Source organism: Nilaparvata lugens, chromosome 3 (assembly GCF_014356525.2).
Source record: "Nilaparvata lugens isolate BPH chromosome 3, ASM1435652v1, whole genome shotgun sequence".
Classification (NCBI taxonomy): Eukaryota; Metazoa; Arthropoda; class Insecta; order Hemiptera; family Delphacidae; genus Nilaparvata; species Nilaparvata lugens.
The window spans coordinates 20,609,351-20,633,072 of record NC_052506.1 but is presented as its reverse complement, the minus strand read 5'-3'; the positions used below and the strand labels follow the sequence as shown (position 1 = coordinate 20,633,072).

At 34.3% G+C, this 23,722-nt stretch overlaps 1 protein-coding gene across 1 annotated transcript in view; it reads right to left on the bottom strand.

Annotated features, from left to right (window-relative positions):
- The window catches only part of LOC111049236, a 130,335-nt gene that overhangs the window by 50,336 nt on the left and 56,277 nt on the right, over positions 1–23,722 (bottom strand). The window contains exons 2-9 of the mRNA XM_039422735.1: positions 9,364–9,558; positions 8,626–8,670; positions 6,637–6,858; positions 5,344–5,406; positions 4,137–4,394; positions 3,010–3,171; positions 2,111–2,240; positions 1,200–1,349 (exon numbers count right to left, since the gene is read on the bottom strand). Coding sequence (XP_039278669.1) covers positions 1,200–1,349; positions 2,111–2,240; positions 3,010–3,171; positions 4,137–4,394; positions 5,344–5,406; positions 6,637–6,858; positions 8,626–8,670; positions 9,364–9,558 — 1,225 coding nt within the window. The remainder of the gene's footprint in view (positions 1–1,199; positions 1,350–2,110; positions 2,241–3,009; positions 3,172–4,136; positions 4,395–5,343; positions 5,407–6,636; positions 6,859–8,625; positions 8,671–9,363; positions 9,559–23,722) is intronic.

The following is a 23,722-nucleotide window of genomic DNA, read 5'->3' as shown; positions in this document are numbered from 1 at the left end:
TCTTCTGGAATCGACGTGAAACACATTACGAGTCGTATCTATTATAGACATATTCTTTTGAATTTAATATATATAATTGAAGTGTATAAAATATATGGAATATATATATATATATATATAATATATATATATATATATATATATAATATATATATATATAGATAGATAGATAGATATATAGATATATATATGGATAGTTGCTATAGTGAGATTGACTTCAAATTGTCAGCATTGATAATACATTATTTATGACTAATACGGTACTCACAGTTTGAATCTTACACCATGAATAGTCCGATATCAACATTCAGAGTATGTGTGGAAGCAATAAAATATGAGACGCTGATTTGGAAATGGTATAAACTGGGGAGTGGTAAGATGCACGATATGTGGAAAAATATGAAAATATTCACTCGATCTAGATAGGCTGTTTTCTGTATGGAATTAGCTCGTGCCCTGTAGACGTCTTGACATAAAGATATCATAGAACATCATAAATGAGGTGGTTAAGAAAATTATATTTTAATATGATATAATATAAATATGAGAAATAAACTAATATACCTACTAGCTATATTTGAAATATTGGAATAATATATTATAATGTAAGAATTTGTAAAACAGTTATCCAAGTTGATTGAATACTTTAACGAGGCCTATTTCATCATTCACATTTCATTCCAAAATTTGTAAAATAGCCTGAATAAGTTGTTGAATAGTTATGTTTAATTGTTTCCTGATTTGGAAACCAGGATTGTACGGTTTCTTATACTAGTACACTAATTTGAGGTTCAATGCTACATGTTCCTCATGGATCATATTATCTACAATTTACTGGTTCCTAATTCATTGATTTATCTCAATATTTTTATAGACTACATCAATAGCTTCTGAGAATACTTTATTTGATAAATTGGAGGAAAAGCCCTCTTGGTTTTATGAAGTGTTCAAGAATAGTTATAGTTAGTATCTTGTTCAGTTGAGACGTCTTAACAATTATTTAGTAATTACAATTAAATACATTACTAACAATGACCACACAACTTGTCAAAGTGGTCATATAATTTCCAAAACTTAAAATGAATGTCAAATGAAATTTATGATGGAAATAGAATAATTTATTTATTTAATTAAGTATATATCAGTGTATCTAAGATATCAGTGTATATAATTGAATACATTTTTTTCATCCTCCTTACCATCAACTCCTTGTTCTCCCTTGACTGAAGTTCCCTTGTGACCTCGAGGTCCCGGATTTCCGGGAGGCCCGGGAGGTCCGGGCGGCCCGATGTAGCCAACAATGCCTTTTCTTCCCCTATGACCTTTATCCCCTGTTCGACCCGGGGGACCTGAAATCAAAACACAGTTCAATTAAAATTACACATATTCTGATTTATAATTTTTGTACATTCAAGAGCTCAATTTACGCTGATGAATATTTGTAAGACAAAATACTTGATAGTATATTAGGACAAATCAGTGTAGAGAGAACATGTGGAGAGAAGGGAGCACGATCATGTGGGGAGAAAAGATCGACAAATTACATGTTGAAGCAGTGGGAAGAGGGGAAGACCAAGGAAGAAATGGGAAAAATGTATCGCCCAAGATGTTGCAGAGAAGGGACTAACACCAAACGAAGCCCATGAGCGAGACTTCTGGAAGCGACTGACCAGAAACGCCGACCCCAACTGAGTGAAAAAAGGCTGAGAAGAAAAAGAAGGACAAATTAGTGTATCATACAGTACACAGTGCGTAGATGCAATAATTATTGTGTGTATAATACAGTGTATTCTTCTATTGTATATAGTGTCCAGTGTATAAATGTAGTGGTATTTCTCCATAATGAATAGAACAAAAAAGAAATGGAACCGTTATGTTTGACAATTCTTATTAGATTTACCATACTGTATTTATTTGTAAGACAGATTTTTATTGATAGGAATTTATTAGTGAACTTTAAATTCAAGAGATCTCTTATGTAGAGCTCGGAAATAATGGAAGCATTCTAAAATAATAAGTTTGACAGTAACTGTTGATTCTTACCGATAATCAAAGAGTATAGACTTGAATTATTTAAGGTATATGATCAATAATCTTGATTGATAATTACCGAGTTCTCCTTGAGGTCCAATAACACCTTCTGTTATACCAGTATCCAGATCAGGATCGTAAATTCCAGGCGGACCCTCTGGACCCTGAGGACCCGCTATTCCATACGATCCGTGACGTCCAATCTCTCCCTTTAAAAGGAAATAGAATGCTACTCTTGTACAGCGTACGGTAGGGTAATCGTAATATTCAAATTGCAGCAAATTTGTTTTAAAAGCAGGCATACTTATAAAATTAATTTGTTTTCAAGTGTAGAATGAAGTTGAAAAGTATATAATCTCTCAATCTAAGAAAACTCATTGTTGATGAGTTAAAAAAACTTATGTTATTGTCTTTTTTCTTTAGGGCTACTTTTGAATAGGCCTATAAACAAAAATATAAATCTGAGTACTCTGAACACAGATATGAGTGACGAAATAATTTTAAAAGGGTACTAAGATTTATATTTCTATTCATACTTATGTTATTGTATAATTCGTATCAGTTTTATACATAGTATAGTCTGTGAAAACCATTGAATGCAGCATTGCTCTTATGGAGTACAGTGCTGCCAGACTTTACAGAATCCAGAAAGCCTGTGAGCCAAATGTGTGAGAGAAAGAGAGCCTTTTTGATGGAATCAGCATAAAAACGGCAACAGTGTGCTCCTATTGTTATATTGAAATGATATTGGCCATAAAGCCCCGTACTGCAAACTAGGGTTTGCGCGGACCATTGCATCATTATTTATCAGGATCCAATGTACCTAGAATACAAGGTAGTGTTCATGAGAAAATGTATTCTAGGTTCCTTGTCAGGATCTGTAAACTAAGGGGCGTTTGCACAGCGAAACCTTAAACTGAATTAAATCAGCTGGTGGCTTTAAATAAAAAATGAACCCATCTTCGAGAAATAACTCACCTTCAAACCATCCTGTCCTGGTAGACCAGAGAACCCGGGAACACCTTTTTGACCCTTCATTCCAATTGGTCCAACGGCACCCACCACTCCCTGCTTTCCTCTAGGACCATCGTTACCTTGCTCCCCCTTATCTCCTTTCAGGCCCCTCAGACCTGGTTGGCCCTGCAAAAATATGTCCAACAATTACCAAAATATTGGAAACTGAAACCATTAATAACAAAAATTCACTAGAGCTTTTCACTCAAGTATCCTGCACTACAGCTTATAAAAAAATTATGAGAATTTAAGAAACTACAGACGATGACTACAGACTAATATAAAACATATTGGAATATAATATACAATGTAGCAATAACGATTTTTCAATTACACTCAGACATTTAATAAATCAATATTCATTTCTAAGAACAAGATTCACATGAACATTCAAAAGAAGATAGAATGATTTTATCATTTTCCAAGTTTTCTCCGGTCCTCCTGCATTATTGTGAAAAAAAGAGATTGACAGTAATCAATTTTCCATATAAATCTATAAATATCTTTGCAAATAATGTCTTTCCATATGAGACAAAATTGCAACTGAAAACATCAAACTGAATTTATAAACTGCTTATTATTGTGCCCAAATTCAATCTTACAGGCGGACTTCATTCAAAAACTTAATATTGAGGTGTGCTATTATTATTGAAGAATTATATTGTTATTATATCATATTGTGGTATTATATTTATCTATTTATTCATTATTTACAATCAACTTTAGTACAAAGAAACAGACTACAGTCCAAATTCTTTGCATCCCAATTTCATAAAATAAATTGTCCAAATAAAGGTTATGTGCGTGCGACTTTTCAATAAAATTCTTCACTAACTTCCACATTGAAACAAAACACAAACACTTGAAACAATTAATTATATTAACAATTAAATATATAGATCCTATTGTGTTATTGAACAATTCTATGTTCGCTAATGCTACATTTTTTCTATATTCACATTTTCATATTATTATTGCAAATCTGTATACATGATATATGTTTAGAATCTTAATAGATACCGTAGTATTAAAAAAAATGTGATAATGGAATAAAGCATGTTTTGACTTTGACTATTCAATTGCAGACTTACCAGAGGACCCTTATCACCAAGAAGTCCCTTACGACCTCGTGATCCCGACCCTCCAGGAATTCCCTTGTCACCCTTGGGACCTCGGGACAAGTACGTTGTTTCGGAATCCAACTCGTGTGTCCCGTTCACATAGGGCGAAACTCCAGGCGGTCCCATCTCTCCCCTCTCTCCCTGCTCTCCCTTCTGGCCGGTGATTCCGTAGCTGTAGTCTCCCGTGTCTCCTGGATTTCCGGGAGGACCTGCGTCACCTTCGGGGCCCTACAAATTACGACAAAAAGGTTGAATTATGATTGTGTAATGTGTGGAAGAAGGTTTAAGATTCCACAGTATTTATCAATCCACAGTATTTAGAATATACTGAACAATATCAAATGATTTTAAAATAATAACAGTGTCCCATTTTAGTCAAATTGATGAAGAAGAGACTCTTATGATTCAAAATAAGAATTACTGTATCAATTTTTACCATTCTACCATTCTTATTTTTAATATACGGAACAATATCAAATGATTTTGAATTAATAACAAATAGTGTCCCATTCAAGTCAAATTGATAAAGACGAGACTAGCTCTTATGATTGAAAATTAGAATTACTGTAATCGAGATGTAGGCTACTATGATTCTTATTCTAGGCTACTTATTCACTTTTTGTACGATTATTTACAGTTTGAAAAATATTCTTATTCGTGTAATGATCGATACTTTTTTGATTTATCATAAACTGCGATGTCCACATTAGATATTCTTAACTCCGATGTCCAATTATTATTCGAACTACAAAAATTCTCACTTCAATAACAGTGTAGGCTAAATCCTAAAAAAACACTAAACTAAAAAGACTAAACTATAAAGAGACTCAAGTTTTTAAGTTTAAGTGGACTTATTCCTATTTTTTGGTCATTTTTTCAGTTTCCAATGTTAGTGTTTGAAGAGATAGATTCCAGTGAGAAGGTGTAAATTAAAAAAAAATAATAGATGCAAGTTTCAGTCTAGTGGAAATCATTGAGTAATTTTATCCCAAAATTGAAAATAGAAATACTTTTTCATTTTTGTACATTCTTCAGTAAAAGAGTGGATAAACTTTGACATTTCAAGTTTGATTTTGAAGTAGATGTGAAATTCTATCCTTGAACATTAGGATTATGGACAGCTTAATTTCTCTATAGATTGAGTTACCTGGATTAGCTTAAATATTAGTTCACTTACCGGTGGACCAGGTGGCCCTATGGCACCATGTGGACCTCTGTAGCCTTTGTTACCAGGGGGGCCCTGCAATTCAAGGAAAGAATGAAACAAAATTAGGTCAAGATACTTAGTTCACAGAATAGGAAAACTATGTGAGTTAAATGAAAATTTGAGAAAGAGTATCATAAAGAATTTCAATTATCATGTTTTGAGCCTACTCTACTATGTAGAGTCCAGAAAACTACATGCTTCTTACTTAATGCAGTAATAATATTTCATGATATTAGTGAGGTTTCAGTTACAGTTCTTATACAATATTGTAGTGGAATGAAATATGGTATTATAATTTCCTTATTGATTTATTAATCAATGATATCGAAGCATCAATCAAAATAATTATTATTGGTATACACATCAATAGTAGTCTAGTAATATAATATTACTCTATCCTCTATTTCTCTACAGAAGCTACTTAAAGATGTATTTTGTAAGAGCTCCATCTTTATTAAATTAAAATCTATTTACACACATAAAACAAGAACAAAAAATAATACAAAAATTGAAATCTTGAATTGATTTTTATAGAATAAACTAAATATAAATAACTAAGGGATTTTATTTTTAACATACGTAATTATAGTCTGCAAGTGGAGCTTGTTTATTAGCTAGTGTTAAATCCAGGTAAAAGTGAGCTATAGTGAGGTCCACGTTATAATGGCAGTGGATGAAGATAGAAGAATAGCGATGCCGATTCTCTGCATTAATTAATTATATTTCTACACTGTCAAAAACATAATTGGCATCGTTGTGGACCTAGAAAAGGATAGTATCACCGACTTTGTCGAATGATAGACAAGGATAGCAAAACCAAAGTTCATCAAATACTGTCATTATAACGTGGACCTCACTATAGGAGGTTCAACAATTGAAAGCTTTACCTAAAAAAGGAATAGAAAGCTCTTTCAAAATGTAGTTTTTATGTAGCATACTATGACAATTAATGTGAAGCCTGTTTATAGCTTTCAAATAATTACAATATATGTAGTTTCAATAGATACAAAATTGATAAATTCCGGTTATTGTACTGCTTGAAAGGTGTCTTCATTGATAGAAAAACGATTAATAATTTGTATAATATTTTAAAATATTTCAAGGGTACAGTACTTAGGCCTAGTTATTTTCTATAATAATTGAACATTCAAGTAGCATTATTAGAATAGTTTATCAGATTCAATAATAATCATAATGTAGTTGAAAATGGTCTCCTCCATTATAATCATAATGTGGTTGAAAATGGTTTGCTGCACCACTCACCGGCTGTCCATCGACACCAGCCTCTCCGCGATCTCCTTTCTGTCCGGGACTGTTGGCTCCGCCCTCACCGGGCTCTCCCGGCATGCCTCGTGGCCCCTCCGGACCCGGCATGCCTCTGCCGCCCGGCTCACCGGGATAGCCAGGCAGTCCCGCCTGGCCGTCCGTGCCGTTGCAGCCGTCGATGCCCTTGTGCCCCGTCGTTCCCGGGAGACCGGACAAGCCCTTCCATAACAAACACAAACACCATATTAGAGTCAAGCTGGAAATGTTGCGTGGATTTACTGAAGGCTAAGCTTTATCATGTAAAGTAATGTAATTTCCACCATTTTCAGGGTGGAAATATTTATTTGTTGAAACAGTTTGAGCGGATATGATTATGTGTTTGTAGAAAAGTTTGTGTTAATTTATAGCTGCCATTTTCAGGGTGGAAATATTTGTTGAAACAGTTTGGGCGAATATCATTATGGCTGTGCAAAGGCTAAAAATAAACTTTCTACTGTTGATATTTTTCAACGTTTTTCGATTTTTATATTATCAAGCTATCAAAATGAAAAAGTTTTCTCAGGAAAACATTTTTTTCTGATCATTACTTTTTGAGATATGAGATAGCCTGTGCAAAGGCTAGAAATAAACTTCCCACTTGTGATACTTTTCAAAGTTTTTCGATTTGTATATTATCAAGCTATCAAAAGAAAACATTTTTTCCCCGATCATTACTTTTTGAGATATGAGCGCCTAAAGTTTAAATTTCTGGGTCAGAACATTTCAAATTTGGTGAGAGATAAATCCATGAGATTCAGAGGATATATTCTTCATAGTATTGTTGAATGGATAAAACAATAGTTTTCTGAAAATATCAATTTTGGAGAAATTTATTCAATTTACCAAGAATAACTTTCAGTCGAGTTATTTTTGGTAAATTGAATAACTTTCTCAAATATTGATATTTTCAGAAAAATTTTGTTTTATTCATTCAACAATACTATGAAAAATATATCCACTGAATCTCATGGATTTATCTCTTAACGAATTTGAAATGTTCTGTCCTAAAAATTTAAACTTAAGGCGCTCATATCTCAAAAAGTAATGATCGGGGAAAAATGTTTTCTTTTGATAGCTTGATAATATACAAATCGAAAAACTTTGAAAAATATCACAAGTAGGAAGTTTATTTTGAGCCTTTGCACAGCCTTATGTGTCTGTAGAACAGTCTGTGTCAATTTATAGCTGATTACAGACTTATGTGCCACGGGCACGCGCATTTTACTTTTCATCAGCCGATGCTATGCTCCAATAACAGCTGAAAAGTGATGAGAAGTGAAATGCGCGTGTTTGTGACGCCTAAGACTGTACGCATCTTATGAGAGCAAACATTGTTTGTCCAAACTTTTAAAAATTACTAAATTTTTCAATCAACCCTATTTATAAAATTACTACACAATTGAGTCGAACATAACCAACCACTGCCAGAAATTCCATGGAAGGAATATAATAGTCTTATTTCTTGATTCTTATCAAACTTGTGAAAAGCTCAGTGATCCAGTAGTGCTTGTCAATGACATAAAGCATTTTTATTCTATGAATAAGATTGAAATAGACAATTTCACGAGCACGTTCTTCAAGATTCCTAAGACCATCTATGTTTTTACAAACAATAAATGATAAAATTTATTGGAAAAAATTAGAGATTTGGAATGAATTTTAACGATTCAAGATTTTCAAGAATTTTCAAGATTCCTAAGATAAGTGAACATTTATTTTTGTACAAAAAAATAAATGAGAAAAGTTATTGGAAAAAAAATAGAGATTTGGAATGAATTTTAACGCATTATATTCAATTTATAGCATTGTATTACTTATAGCTTTGGAGATCATTTATGAGTTGAACAATAATTACTGAATTACATCTCTTATCATCTTTTAATGATAAAGATAATTTGAAAAAATCGAAAGATTGATAATATCATTGTACTAGCTATCATAACTTACATGCTTGCCTGGTGTTCCTGGTTGTCCATCGAAGCCTTGATCTCCCTGTAACATGTACAGAGTTCATTATTTTTATAAAGTCTCCATCAAATTCTATGAAAAAATTCGGCACCGTAACCTGTAACTGGGTTGATATTCAACAGAAATTAGAATAATTGATTTGCTTTGCCCTTGGTTATTATTTGAGGACGTTAGCGAACTGAATTCAAACATATTCAAAAATCAGTTGAGAATCAGTTATGATAGAAAATCAGAAAATTATTATCTAGTTATAAGAAACAGTGTTATTTATATAAAATCGCACATGTTAAGAGATGTATGTTTCTCATCGAACATATTTTATATTTGTCTATTGACAAATGAATTCATTTGAAATGAATTTGGATGACGATAAAAATAAGATTATTCAGTTGTGTCAAAAATAATCATCACAAAAAGTAAGGCAGTTGAACTTGTTATCCGAATTCTACTCATATCTATCAGAAGTTATTCTCATTAAGAAATTAGAGAAACGATGAAACTCTCATCAAGTTTTTTTAAAAAAGTAGTAAAAAAACTACATTCTATGTACAGTATAAAGTATACAAACTCAATATCCAGATTGAATTATACTGCTAATCTGTTAGATTTAAAAAATCAATCCAGTAATCCCTAAAAGTAATTTTGAATATGAAATTGAGTAATCTTGAAATAATATAGTTAAGAACATGAAGAATTAATTATATTGAATAAGTTTACCCTGATTCCTTTTTCTCCATAGTCTCCCAAATCTCCTCGAATGCCCTTCTCTCCAAAAGGACCCGGCGGGCCCTGCGCTCCTGACAGACCCGGAAGTCCAATTCTACCAGGAATTCCCGGAATACCGGGTTCTCCCCTTTCGCCTTTTATTCCAGAACAGTCGCATTTGAATGGATTCAGACAGCCAGTACATGCCTGCAACACATTAACAAAAGACAAGCATGAGAAAAAATTAATATAAAATGTTATATTAAACCACAACAATCAGATAACTGGATAGGATATACATTTTGTGTACTACAAAATTATTATGTGATGAGGAGTCAGGCTTCAGGATACAAAATTTCACCAGCTTCATTGAAATGAATCATTAAACTAAAATGCTAGTTATTGTGAATAATTCAAGATATTTGATTTCAAATACAACATGAAATTACAATGTAACATATAATTCGTAAATTCGTATGACTTTTGTTGGTGGATAGTCCTTTACGGTAAGTTAACATCTAGCTTGAATGAATAATTTAAGACGGGGGTGTCCGAAGGGGGAGGGACGCTGACTGCGTCCTTGAATTTCTTGTTTAGGGGGGGGGGGTCCAGGAAAAGCAGTGTGTTTAAAATAGTGATTAGTGATCTTTTTCCGAGGGTGCCTTATTTGTGGTGCCTATACATTTGAAATATTTAGTGGGGGTTGGAGATGTGACATTGGCCTTGGGGGGCCTTCTTTGAGTCGTCCGTCAATTGGCTAATACATTAGCCGGGAGCGAAAAATCTTACTTGCCCATCCAACAGCACGAGAATGTAACATATAAAGGGTGAAGGTCTTCTTCACTTTTCATTTGCAAAAATCAAGTCTAGTAGGCTTCGACGATGAATTTCATGAGAAAAACATAATTTTTTCACTCTGTATTGTTCATTGGGGAATACTGGAAATCAGCAGGAATAAGTTATGAACTCATATCTTTAGAGAATAAACAGGGCAAGATCCGTCCAACCCAATAACTTTTAAGTAACTCTACAACTAAAGTTGACCGGCACATTAAATCAGCTCCAATTCACTCGTAGATAGAATATGCTGAAATGGACCTCACAAGCCTTCGCATGGACTGATTTTATTACTGTGCCGTTTGAAATCATTAAAACAGCCAAACCCCAATCGGCTGCTGCCTACTTACATGCAGTCATAAACTATCATTAGCTTTGATTCTATTTTTCAGGCCACCATTATTTTAAAATCGAAAAACTTATTGCGTTTTCGTGAGCCGATCCACCCAGCTCTCAGAATAGCCTACTCAGCGAATAGCCATATTTCAACTCCTATTGTACGATAATCATGAGTAAACATGAACGATGAGTTGAGGCTTTTCAGGGAAATTTTATTATATCATAAAACCATGTAATGATTAATTAATGAGTGAATCCTTCTCAAAATAATCAATATATTCATTACTGTAATAAATAAAATTTATTTTATTCAAGCCTAATGGTCATGATAGGCCGTTTTCACACTTACTGATTCCTTGGCGATACGGCACGATATGACAGGACAAGAAGCTCTCCGATTGGCTAATTTGCTTGATGTATTGGAAATCAGCCTATCGGAGAGCTTCCTGTTCTGCCGTGTCGTGCCGTCAAGGAATCGTTAAGTGTGAAGACGGCCAATGTCGTATGAGTAGAAAGTCTCCAGAGGAAAAAACAGACAAAATTGCAAAAAAAAAATTGGAAGAGGAGGTCTAGTTCATTTTTTATTAAAAGTCATAGTGTCCTATCATGAATGAATTTCAAAGGAAATTCCTTGGTATTGACATTTCTGTTTCAAATGAGGCAATTAATCCAACATGAGGTGACATCTGCGATTCAACTTTGATAATTAATTATTTCAAATTTGATAAACTTGTCTAGACTGTAATTTATTTGCCATTGAATTCAGCGTTCATTCATTATACAGCACAGTATCAGTATACTTGAGATGAATGTACAGCACATACTAGTTGTATGAAACTCGTTCTTAGAAATGGAATGTGTTGTCGCGGGTTCAATGAATGTAATCTAATGAAGACGGACATCTACAGTGGAACCAACTGTCTCTCCATTCAAGAAAGTAACGCTCTGTTCTCAAAATGACATCATAGTGGTTGCCGCTTCTCCAGTTCTGTTTTTTATTGCTATAAAAATTTTATCAAACAGGGAACATAATGTGCGACAGCTATTAGGGTAGATAACTTGAGAGACCAAATGTCAGTCCAAATTGCCATTTCTATCAATAAGGAATTATTAGTTTATGATTCATTGATGATGTCTGAGATAAGCTGGGTTCGCACTCAACAGTGACATTGAACAGTGAAAATATAATTCCCATAAGTTCTAATGGTATCATTCACACTCACTCGGCCGGATTGAGTGGGAAAAGTCCGATAAGAACTTATGGAATAGTTATTTGTGCAACTAGTGCGCAAAGTGACAGTTTGCTGCACCGAAAGAAACGTTTCTTGAGTGCAGCAAACAAACTTTGCGCATGTATTTAACATTAAATTTTTCCTACAGTTACCATAAAATATGAAAAGTGGGTAATTATGAGTAAAATTCCCTGAAATCCATCAAATGTTTTCCTGTGTAATTTTATTATTGATAAAAATCTTAATTTATTTAAAATTGAATAATAATAATTTAATTATAATGATTAGTAATTCAATTGAAAATTAATGTGACTGCTTGAAGGGGGTTTATGTTATGTAAGCATTGTAATGACTATAACCAAGGCACATAATGGCAAGGCAACGCTGTTCTCCACTGCCATTCATTATAACGTGGGCCTCACTATGAGTATTACCAACTTAATTTTGATTTTGCTGCACTGGTGCTCCATATAACCTACAAACTATTTTGCGTTGTCATGCTGCAAATCTGGAGTACGCAAAGTACTCACTTTGCGCACTAGTGCGGAAAAGTGATTCTTTGCGGCCTGCAATCAGTGCACAAATGGCCACTTTTCAAGGTATCTGTAGGAAAATTATATTTCCACTCTACACTGTCACTGTTGTGTGCGAATCCAACTTTCAGCTTCATAGGTATTACTCTCGCAGTGTTTCTTCACCTTTACCTTGTACTTTAGCTTGTCAGACCAAAGTAGGTACAGAAAACACCTTGTTAGCTAGTTGAACCAAATTCAGAAAATTCTTTCAGATTCAAAAACACTGGATTTACTGGAGAACTAGAACTAGACGCCAATATATTATCAACAATACATTATTTTCGAACTTAAATAAGCATCATGTTTTCAGGCATGAATTAAATTTTCGATAAAAACTTCAGCTGGGTACTCAATACTAGGTTCTCAACTCAGAAATACAACTAGAAACTGACTTTACTGGAGAATGACGATTCAGGCGGCACCCATATCTAGTTAACAATGAAAGATATTTCCAGCCACGTTCATTATCCTATTAACGATATGAGATTTTTACAAGCAATTTGCCATTGGAAAAGATGCAAGTGACGCCATGGCTTGCTATATGGGCGATGACGGCATGCTAGCTGATGGTTCTCTTTGACAGAGAGAGAGAGAGAGAGAGAGAGACAGAGTGAGGCTGATGTTTAGAATTTAGAATAGCTGAATTGTATTCACAGAAACGATTTATGACTTAGAAAACGGAAGCGGCCGACTTGCCGATAAAAATAGGTTTTATGGGTGAGGATCTTTACTTTAATGAGTATGGGATTGGAGAGGAGTCACACAACGGCAATCCAGCAATCCACTTTATAGGCGCTTAGCTTGTCGAAATAATGAGCGGACTGAACAGCAGGATACTTCGATTCAGATAGAGTGTGAGAGAGAATGAGAGAAAGGGATAGAGAAAGTGAGAAAATAGAGAGTGAGAGAGAGAGAGTAAGTGTGAGGGGGAAGAGAAAGAGTGAGAAAGAGAAGAAATGCTTCTGATGGATAACTCATAATGAACGATTTGTTTATTGTTTCTCCAATCTACTCTTAGTAGTTCGTTGGATCAAGACATATTTTATATTGAATGAAAAAGAGCACATATTTTATCGTTTATTAACGTCTCTATCGATAATTTCCATGACTAATTCGTATTTATCAAAGATTGGTTCTTGATTGTTTGAGTGAATACAGAGATGTTCAAGTGAATATCAACATTTTTCGAGAGAAATAGTACAGGCTCAGCCTAGTTTTTCCTCCAATGTCATAATTATTGTATTATGATTATAGTATTTTATACAATAAATGAATACATAGATTCGGTGATTATTTTTTAAATTCCATAGAGGATACTGAACAATGGATTTTCATTGTAGCATTTTCAAAATTTTCAATTTTATAATAGTAAAATGAAATTTGAATAACTTATTTTAACTTGTCATGACACTACATAAATCTTCTCAAAAATTAGTTCTGTAATGGAGATGGAAAATAAGATCATTAGACATTTTATTAGGACACAAAAGTTCGAATTCCATTGTAATCAAATCAACTTAATTATTCGAGTACAATCAACAAAATAATGATCAAGCAATCATACAGGCCTATAGGAGGATTCTTCATAAGAAACTGCCAGTTCATGTGTGGTCATCTAACTCTAGGAAATAGGCCTACTGACTAACATGGAAATGATCAGAAAGTTGATAAGCAATATTAGTAGTAGAATTATCCTTGATTCACGTCCAACATTTTTGATTTTCCAGTCGGATCCCAAGGCATTTCTCCTTCACAAGAATCGGTTTTATGGGATTCCAAGTTAGTAATAATCATGCGATACGCGCAAAATCGATAGGAGCTCATGATATGGTGTAGACCTATCTTAGTCTAGCATTAGTGTGTGATGAATTCACTGCAGTCCACCTCAGGCCAAAAAGAAGCAGACATTATGCTGATCGTGACTTGAAAACAATAATCCAGTGGGAAGACAATTTGTGTAATTTAAAATTATTGCTGAAATTCTAGCTGAGACACAATATTGAGAGTGATCTAGTTTTAATCGAAGATTGCGCGTTTATATTGCGTGGGTGATACCGTGGGTGCAAAGTGTGCTGTGCCGACAAAGATTCTACAACCGAAACAAATATATAGAACTTAAGTGCTAAGAGCTTCCCAAAGCTGCATTATTTGTTTACAAGATCAAAGAAGTAGGACTATAGAGTTGAATAATCGGGCTGGAATGCATAAAGAAGCCATAACTATTTAAAGAACTCTGTTCAATCGTTATGGATTGAGAGCTAATTAAAGAAAATGTGAGTTTTACAAGTCTACTTCTGAATGTCCCGATAATAAAACTCCTTTGGAACGATCTTCAGAGTTCTAGTTTTCTCCTATCTTTTTCACAGTAAAACGCAAGAAATATTTGATAGTCCTTTTAAAAATAATGTATTATATAAGTTGATTAATGAGAATTTGAGTCGATGATTATACGTCACTAGGAGAAGGTACCCTCCTATAAAAACATTTAGTTGATCTATTATGGATGTTTTTCTGATGACTCCTCCAATGCTCTTCTTCTATCTTATATTTTGGCTGTATTTACACATGGAACGTTGAAATTATTGCAGTAATTCCATAATTTGATCCTGCAATACGATGGGAGGAAGCTTCTACAGTAACGTGTTGATGATAATAGAATTCATTATTGATTAAGAAGCTATCAGTAATACTCTATCGACTCCAATGCTTTTCTATTTCCATCATTTTGGCAGTATTTGTACATGAAGTTGGACCTTACAGTAATTACACTAACTGATCCTGGAATCTAGACAAAACCAGAACGATAATAATCTAGATGAATGAGTATTATCACAGAATTAATAATAGCAAATAATAATTCTCCTATAGCAAATAATAATAAATCTCCTATAATTAATTATAGGAGATTTCTCTGGTATTATCTATTAACAGCAAATTGATTGGAAAACAATTCAATTATTGATAAAATGCAGAACGCTCACAGCCATCAGTATATTTTTACAGCTATGTGGATCTCTGAAATCACGAGATTATTGATTAACGCCAGCCATCCACACAGCCTCAAGCTTATTAGCGTTACTTCTACTAGTGAATATATAATACAACTATTATTATATATACTATTTTCTACTCTGTTTGCCTATGCTTCTGGCTAGAATTCAACATAAATTCACAGGTGAAAGATCTATAGCGTTGGGAGGATCTAAGCATCTAGGCGCTTGTTACATTCCAGATAGAATCAGCTATCAGGAGCAAGCCAAGAGGTGTACTGTTCCCGATAATAATCTGAAGGTAGCTGTCTGCTATAGTGAGGCTACAATCAGCATTGGTTAAATGGGAAGCATTGATGTAAGTTGTATGAAATGCTGACAGTTTGGAATGAATTTAGATGAGAGTCGGCAAGTGATGCGCGTTTGAGTGGTGACTTTGCCGGGTTCGTGACCGTTCAGGGCGGTACGGACCGGTCGTTCGTCCGAAAAATGCACCTATATATTTATAGTAGATACTATATACTACAAATCGATACTATATAGTTGGTAGCTGTAAGAATCGACACAAATCCCAAGATTTTACCTTGCAGCTAATACAAACTCGTGTCGCTTTTAATACTGAACCGTGCTGTAGCCGCAGGCATCAGAGCCCCCCTCTCCTTTGAGACCGCTGCGACTTGATCGCGCTTCCATTCTTGAAGCGCATTTTCGGACACGAACTTGACCGGAAGTAAGTTGTTTGATACCGTAAGGATTTGCAGTGGACAAGATTATTTTTAGTAGCAAGATTATTAGTGTATTGGAGATCGTAGATTAATGCTGCAATAGAAAGAAAAATAGAAATCTCAGTACCCTTTATGAATTATTTAATCATATTACTTCATATCACTTGAATGTCCGAAACATGATGTGATTAAATACTTCATAAAAGGTACTGAGATTTCTATTTTTCTCTCTATTTCTATAAAAAGTAGCACTATACAGAAAAGAGATAAATTGATGCTGCAGTACGGTAACGATACTGTCTTATAACATAGAATAATGTAACATTGATAGGCCATCAGTAGTGGAGGAGGCTTTCAATTTCCATAAGAAGATGTTCGTTGATACAGTATTCACTAATCATATTTTGCTTAGGTTGGCTTGCCGCAAGTAGCCTAAGATCAATGTCAATCCGAGATCAGAACAATACTATCCTATCAAGAAGTTCTAATTAACTAATTAATATTTAAGATGTTGTACTAGTATTTCTGTGAACAGTAGATCTCACGCAGTATTCTCATCCACAAGTACCTGATTGAAACTATAGACCTTATGGAAATACAGCAATAGAGTGGCTTCTCCACACATCTGTGTAATCACTTGTCAGCTGATTTATGATGAATAATTCTATAGTCCGATTTTTACTCTAATATTGACGTATGAAGGAGGCTCCTTTTTCCTTTTATATTATCCTTGAAATGCAAAATTTCTAAAAACCTTGTATATACATCGACGCGCAATTAGAAGAGGAACATAGGCTACCTGTCAAATTTCATGAGAATCTATTGCCGCGTTTCGCCGTAAATGCGCAACATATAAACATTTAAACATTAAGAGAAATGCCAAACCGTCGACTTGAATCTTAGACCTCACTTCGCTCGGTCAATTAAGATAATAATAATTAATCCGGGATGAATGTAACCCTCCAAAATCATTAAATCTCATAACTTCTGTAGATACATTCACTTATAATTCAATAATGTTATCAGAAACAGTGAATCTTAGTAGACCATAGCATCTCTCAAATGCGTTATCATACTGGAGAACTGAAGTTTACAATTTGGAAATATATTACAGATATTCCATCCATTCATTTGAGAATTGCTATATAGTTTTGATTTCATAGTTTAGAATTGAATAAATGTAGGCTTATAACACAACATGACAATGTTTGGTCCACCTTTTTATGCATCAATTGTAATTCTCCATTCAAATAATGGAAACTTTTATCATAATAAATTGTAATTCCCCATTCCAATAATGGAAACGTATATACTATTATGTACGTGAATGCATTATGCCATCCTCTATGAGAAAAAGCTAGACAGTTCAAGCTAGTATTTGATGGTAATTGGATGGTTCCCTATACTTGCACTTAAAGTCTCCATAAATTACTAAATCTTACTAAAGTCTGCTTGCACCTGAAAATGTATGGTATGCAGACAGCAGATCATAGCACGCGCGAAGTGTGAAGGTCGCCTGTTGTAGCTAAGATGACCGTCTGTTGACTGTTGTAAGAAAAGGCATAAGATGACCGCTGGGACTTGAAGCACAAAAGCCGCTCAGGGCGGCAGCTATTAGACAGCAAGATGAAGACAGCCAATGGCCAGATGAAGCCATTACACGCATTCCACCGGCTAATTATCGCAGGCGGATAATACCCGCAAAATATACCTGTATACTGGCGAATATATTGTATACCGGGGAATCCGGTGAACAGGAGAAGCGAAGTGCTTTCGTCCTGTGTCTAGTACCTCACTCCTTCCTACACCTTGTCCTATGTCTAGTATTCACTCCTTTCAACACAAATTTAGACCAAATTGAGAAGACTATAAGGTGCAGTAGAGATCTGATTTAGATGGTTATTAAACTTTATAGACCAACGGTAATAGGAAATGAAAACTGTTGAAGGAAATGAATTATCTCATTTTCTGCTGATATGATCACAATTTGTTACCTTCAACCTATTACAATGTACAAAAGGCTACTTAGAAAGAGTTTATTTATTTATTTACTAATTTATTTATTTATTCCATAAAAACATAGAGTTGATTCTCGGATAAATCATATTCCAGGTGGATATCTTTTATTTATTTATTTATTACATAAAAACGAGTTGATTCTCGGATAAATCATATTCCAGCTGGATATCTTTTATTCATTTCATAGCGATACATTTTTTGTTTCGTGCAAAATATATTAACAGGATCCAAGTAATGTTTGCATCCAAACATTAATCATGCAAAACATATTCTACATTATTTCCTACAACATTCATTTCCATAATCTCATTTCCTTCCACTTTATCATTGTATTCCTTCACCTCCATATTCAGCCAATACAGCTTTTAAAAAAAAATTACCAATTAGAAAATCGGAGAATTATTATGATAATGAAAAGCGTAACAACGAGAAAACTGCATTATCAAGTTCTTCTCCTGATCAATACTTCTCAACTTTATATTTTTTTTACCCTGCAATATTGCATTTTATTATTTCACAATTATATAAACATTTTATATTTCAATAATAAAACACTAGAATATTGTCTAGAATATTCTCTATTTCATATGTCCATGAAAAAGTAGGAATGTGTATACGAAGGCCAAAGTGTATTGCCATAGCCACCTCTAATACATTATTTATTAGATGTGGCTATGGTATTGCTCATACGATGACGGCTTATTAAAACAGCTCTACTCTCCCATGGTATACTGTTCGAACACAATATCTCATTATTTGTTGAAAATTCCAACATAACATCTTATTTGACGATTTCCATTCGCCTGGCTACCACATTTCCGCCTGCGTTTCCAATCAGCTTAGCCGTCTGCGTTTCATTCCAGCAAATGTTTACAACACACTTCAAAAAGCGTCGATAATTTCGTATCGGCAGAATGGAGATCTTTTCCTCAGTTTTCACACACACGAGTCTTGCTTACAAGTTCTAAATCGGGAGCTATTATACTATCCAATTCCATTAGCTGAGAGCGCTGCTCTGTTTTGTAATGACACAGTTCTGCAGTAAAAGAGCGGCCTCTGTGTGATGGACGATGAAGCTCTATTTATACTGGAAAACACACTACTTATTCTCAAATCCAATACACTCAATAGTAGTCGCTTATATGGTTCGAGCAAGAGGAGGAAAGTATCAACAAACTTCTATATTTACTTACTCGTTCCCGGCAATGCAAAATAATCAAGCCGACGCAAATCCAATTTGTACGATAATAGAAAACTCTTTGCTAACGTCGACCTATATTCGTTTGAACACAGAATTCTATTGAAATGATTCTTAAAGATGAAAGAAATTTTTCTATTTCAATTCCAGTTTTTGTGGAGCAGCGTGTAATGAGTAAATCATGTGGTGAGTAATAAACTGGAAATGAATACAGGAAAATGTATCTTCTTGGTTGTTCAGAGCAGAACCTGAGAATTTGAGAAAAGATGTGTTTGAGGAACCAAAAAGAGTACTCCTAATATGAGGGTAAATATTGAATCTGAGATTCATGCTAAGCATGTCATCAATTCATATCTATTATGAGATTCATTATCATCCATTCAACATTCAGAAATAATTGGGCTACAGCCCAAAATGGTGCCTATTCCAATCTATACAACAGTCAAAATGTAAGTCCATCAATGTAATTTGTATATCAGATCATTCCATCGATAAATGTTCAATTCATACTCCAAAAAGAAAGATACACTTATTTTTAATTGGAGGAATGTTTAATGTAGTTCCAGGACATGGAAGAGATTTAGCATAGTTTCGAAATTAGCTTGAATCTTGGGTCATGTGTAACCTTATCTAAATTTGGGAGAGGAATAGCACAAGGTTACCTTATTTTTTCTCTCCCCATATAATTTTATGATGTACTTATTGTATCAATTAATAAAGAATAAAAAATAAAGATCCTCTTTGATATTAGATTTAGGGACAAGCCACAAGAGGCACTTCTCATGAAGCAGACGATTCTGCTGGGCTGGAAGCTCTGGGTTGGCGTCGGGGAATCAGCTGATAACATGCCAATTGGAGAGATTCTTGCCCTGCCAACTCGTCTGAGAAACGACCAATGTGGTGGCTTTATGTAATCCTTAGTCCAATAGCAACTGCAAATATGTTAAAACCACTGGAATAAAAACGCCTTTATATTTAACAAGTTCAGAGATACTCTAATAATATAAGACAAGATCGATGAATGAGTATAGTATTAGAGAGATAAAGAAGAGTGGAAATGTATCTCACGATTTGAACATCTTTGGAATTTATTCTTATGGTTCGATATCTTACACCAGTTCCAGTTTCTATAAGGACAGAAGACCAATGTAAGTCAACTCAGCCTGAGCTTTGAAATGCCTATTTCTCAAATTTGGTAGGTTGTACGCCTTCCAGCAACAAATATCGGCTAGCAGCCTATCAACCTAGTCTTTTTGGCCGACAAAGCTTGCGAACACCTCAAATTTCTTCAACGTTGTTTACAATTCTGACCGACTTCTGAAGACGTAGCCGAAATGTTGACTTAGATCGTTGATCCCACAACTGGCATGCCAATTGGTTAGTGGCAAGGCGACTGGCACGACAATTGCCTGCCAAGGCAACTGGCATGAAAGATTAAAATAAGCTACCAGCTCATGCCATGCGGAACCAGAACGTGACATTGAACCGTTCTGCAGTTCAGCAGTCTTCTAGAGAGGGCGCTGATCTCTTCTAGAAGCCAAAACATCGGTCGATGTTTATTTAGTGGAGAGAATATCAACAGAGTTAATCATCTTTCACTGAACTTCACCGCTTTGTCTCTCAGGTAGTGTAGCGCCTAACGCCTTAATCAACTCAACACATACCGTATCCGTATTTCTGAAGTCTACGTTTCTGACAAATTGAACTTTGAAAAAAGTATGAATGGGTGAACAGTGATTCACCATGACTGGTCATTCATCCTCTCCAGTATAATTGAGAATGATTCATTTGAAGTATTGAATTTAAAATAAATGTTGGTAATTGATAATCTTTCCAAGTTTATTTATTTATACATTCATAGGCTACAATATCATTCTCAACTATGAATGATTGGGGAAGGAACAACAGGCTTAAAGCCCAAAACTGTTCCTTTCCCAAATTTAGATAGAAATTGTCCAAAAATAGGTTATGTTTACACTTTACGATTTTTGTCCAATTTTGAGGCTTAAGGTAGGCTTCATCAAATTCAGCCTTTTACCTGTCTATTATTGAATGACTTTATTCAATAAGTGGGGGTATATTGTGAGATATGTCAGTACGAAAATGACAATTATGATTATTTTGACCTCCTTACAAAACTTCCTCATGACCTCATGCATAAAACAATTTTTTAACTTTCTTAATGACCAATGAGTCCAACTTCAAAGTCCATTTGGCAATCTATCTCACTCTAAATCAAGCAGAAATAGGTTTTATACAACAAAATGATGATCTAATATTTGAAGAAGAAAGGGGTTCCAATGCCTTTTTTTAAGTGTCTTCCAATTATTTTAGGAGCATTGCAACTATGTACTTCAACTCTGTAGGACCCTTCTCATGCAAATCCACTAAATTGTCAAGTGATATTCGATTCTATTCCAGTATTCATGAGTTGACCAACAGTATCTTTATACTGTTGAGAATTATTTTATTATCATGATTTCCGAAGGAAACAACCCTGTTTCCTGAGAAGAATGTGAACAATACCGATCGTTATAGGATAACGATATCTAATAGAAAATACTTGTCTGACCAATACAAGGGCTCCTAGTTGAATCGGGTGTTAGTCGGCCCTATTGTGTGCTGTACGCTTAGCATCTGGTTCTCGAGTTTTATTTATTTTCTGTTCAAGCAGCTCTTTACAGTGCGGTCAGTAAGTTGGACAAGGAGCATCTAGTACCGTGACACCATTAACAATCACACCACAAATCACTATTGGAATGGTAATTGTTATTTCACTTTCTCAACCGAGAAAGAAAGAGTGAGGTAACTTTCGGAGGAAGAATACTATTAGAATGAGAGCATTTTTCTATATTTTTCAAAAATTATTGTCTGATAACTTCATGAAACAAGTAAATGAATGAATTGGTCAAATAATGAGCACATTACACAGATTAATGAAGCTATTGAGTTGATTCGAGCTGATATAGTTGTTTCAAAAATTGAAGGATTTGTGTGATTTATTCAGGAAGCTCAAAAACAAAATAAACGTGATTCAGTATTAGAGCGGAGCATGATATATTTTCCTTGGCAAAATTATCACATGACTTCAAATATGGGATGAACAACGATATTCACATTTCTCTGAAATGGCACCTACTGTACTATGTAGATACAAAATGTAGAGGGAGGAAACAATTTTTTATTATATACTTGAACATTATATGTAGGCTACATTTTCAAGTCTGGAGAATTCCAAAATGATAAATATATTTTGATAAATTATAAAAATAATTTTGAATAATTGATTAATCCGAGTTAATGATCACAAAATAAATGAATCACTGCCCTGATCCAAAAAAATAACTGTAAATCTCTTCGCGAAGAAGTCAGAGGTCTCTAGAGTGCTAAATAATTATGTTATCCACCATAATAATACTTAATTGCACCTCCATTGATTGATCCATAATCGTATAGCTCGTGACAAACAACTCAGGAATGAAACCAATAAGTTTTGAATAAAAGTATTCTCTGAAGGAGGGAGAGTTGATGATACCACGACAGGAGGAAGAAACTCCAGCTTAAAGTCTACTAATACAGTTATGCATCATTATTATTTTACATACATGTATTAATAAACTCATTTAATACTTTGAAAATTGGTTGTAAAACATGTAAATATTCTTCGGAACACGAAAGTCAGGTTTGAACTAATCGATCTTATTTCAACCTGAAAAACAGGATGAATCTTAACAAGGAGAAAGGAGGTTTTCACATGATATAAAGATCCGTGATATTGGCAACTATTTAACAAGTGGGTGGAGAAAGCCCTCCAGTATGATAAAAGCAATACAACTTCAGAATCATTGATTATTGTGTTGATATTTTAGTGGACTGAATATCCTTTCGCATGGATTGTCATTACTTCCTGAATTCGGAAACTTATGTTTCTTCTCCTACTTTCAAGCCTGATTTGCATGTACTGAAAATCTCTTTTGAGAGCTGGAGGTAGGGTGAAGTGTAAAAAAAAAACACTGTAATAGATGGAACTCCACTTCATGAGTATGAATGAATTGATACTCGCTTAAACTGTATTTGTAGAATTTTGTAGAATAAACAATAGCTCATGTATCCGTGACATAATCATTGAGGGCATAGGTGCAGGTCTGGAGCATGCATAGGGCATGTATCTGCAGAATACGGAAAGGAAATAATGTGACAAGATTGATTATGTAAATTTACTGGTCTATTGTGACCTATTTTATTAGGATTTATTAAATAACTCTTGGAAATCCCAATTGCTGTCTCTTGATGGAGAGCTGGAATGGCTGAATTCTTCATTCGAGTTCAGTGTCATTTCGAGTATGATATTTACCGATTTCTAGAATCTATAAATCGAAAATAACAATATCAATAGGAATAGGATTGATATAAGTTGTTTGATTTTCGACTACAAAATATTCACTTTCACCAGTGA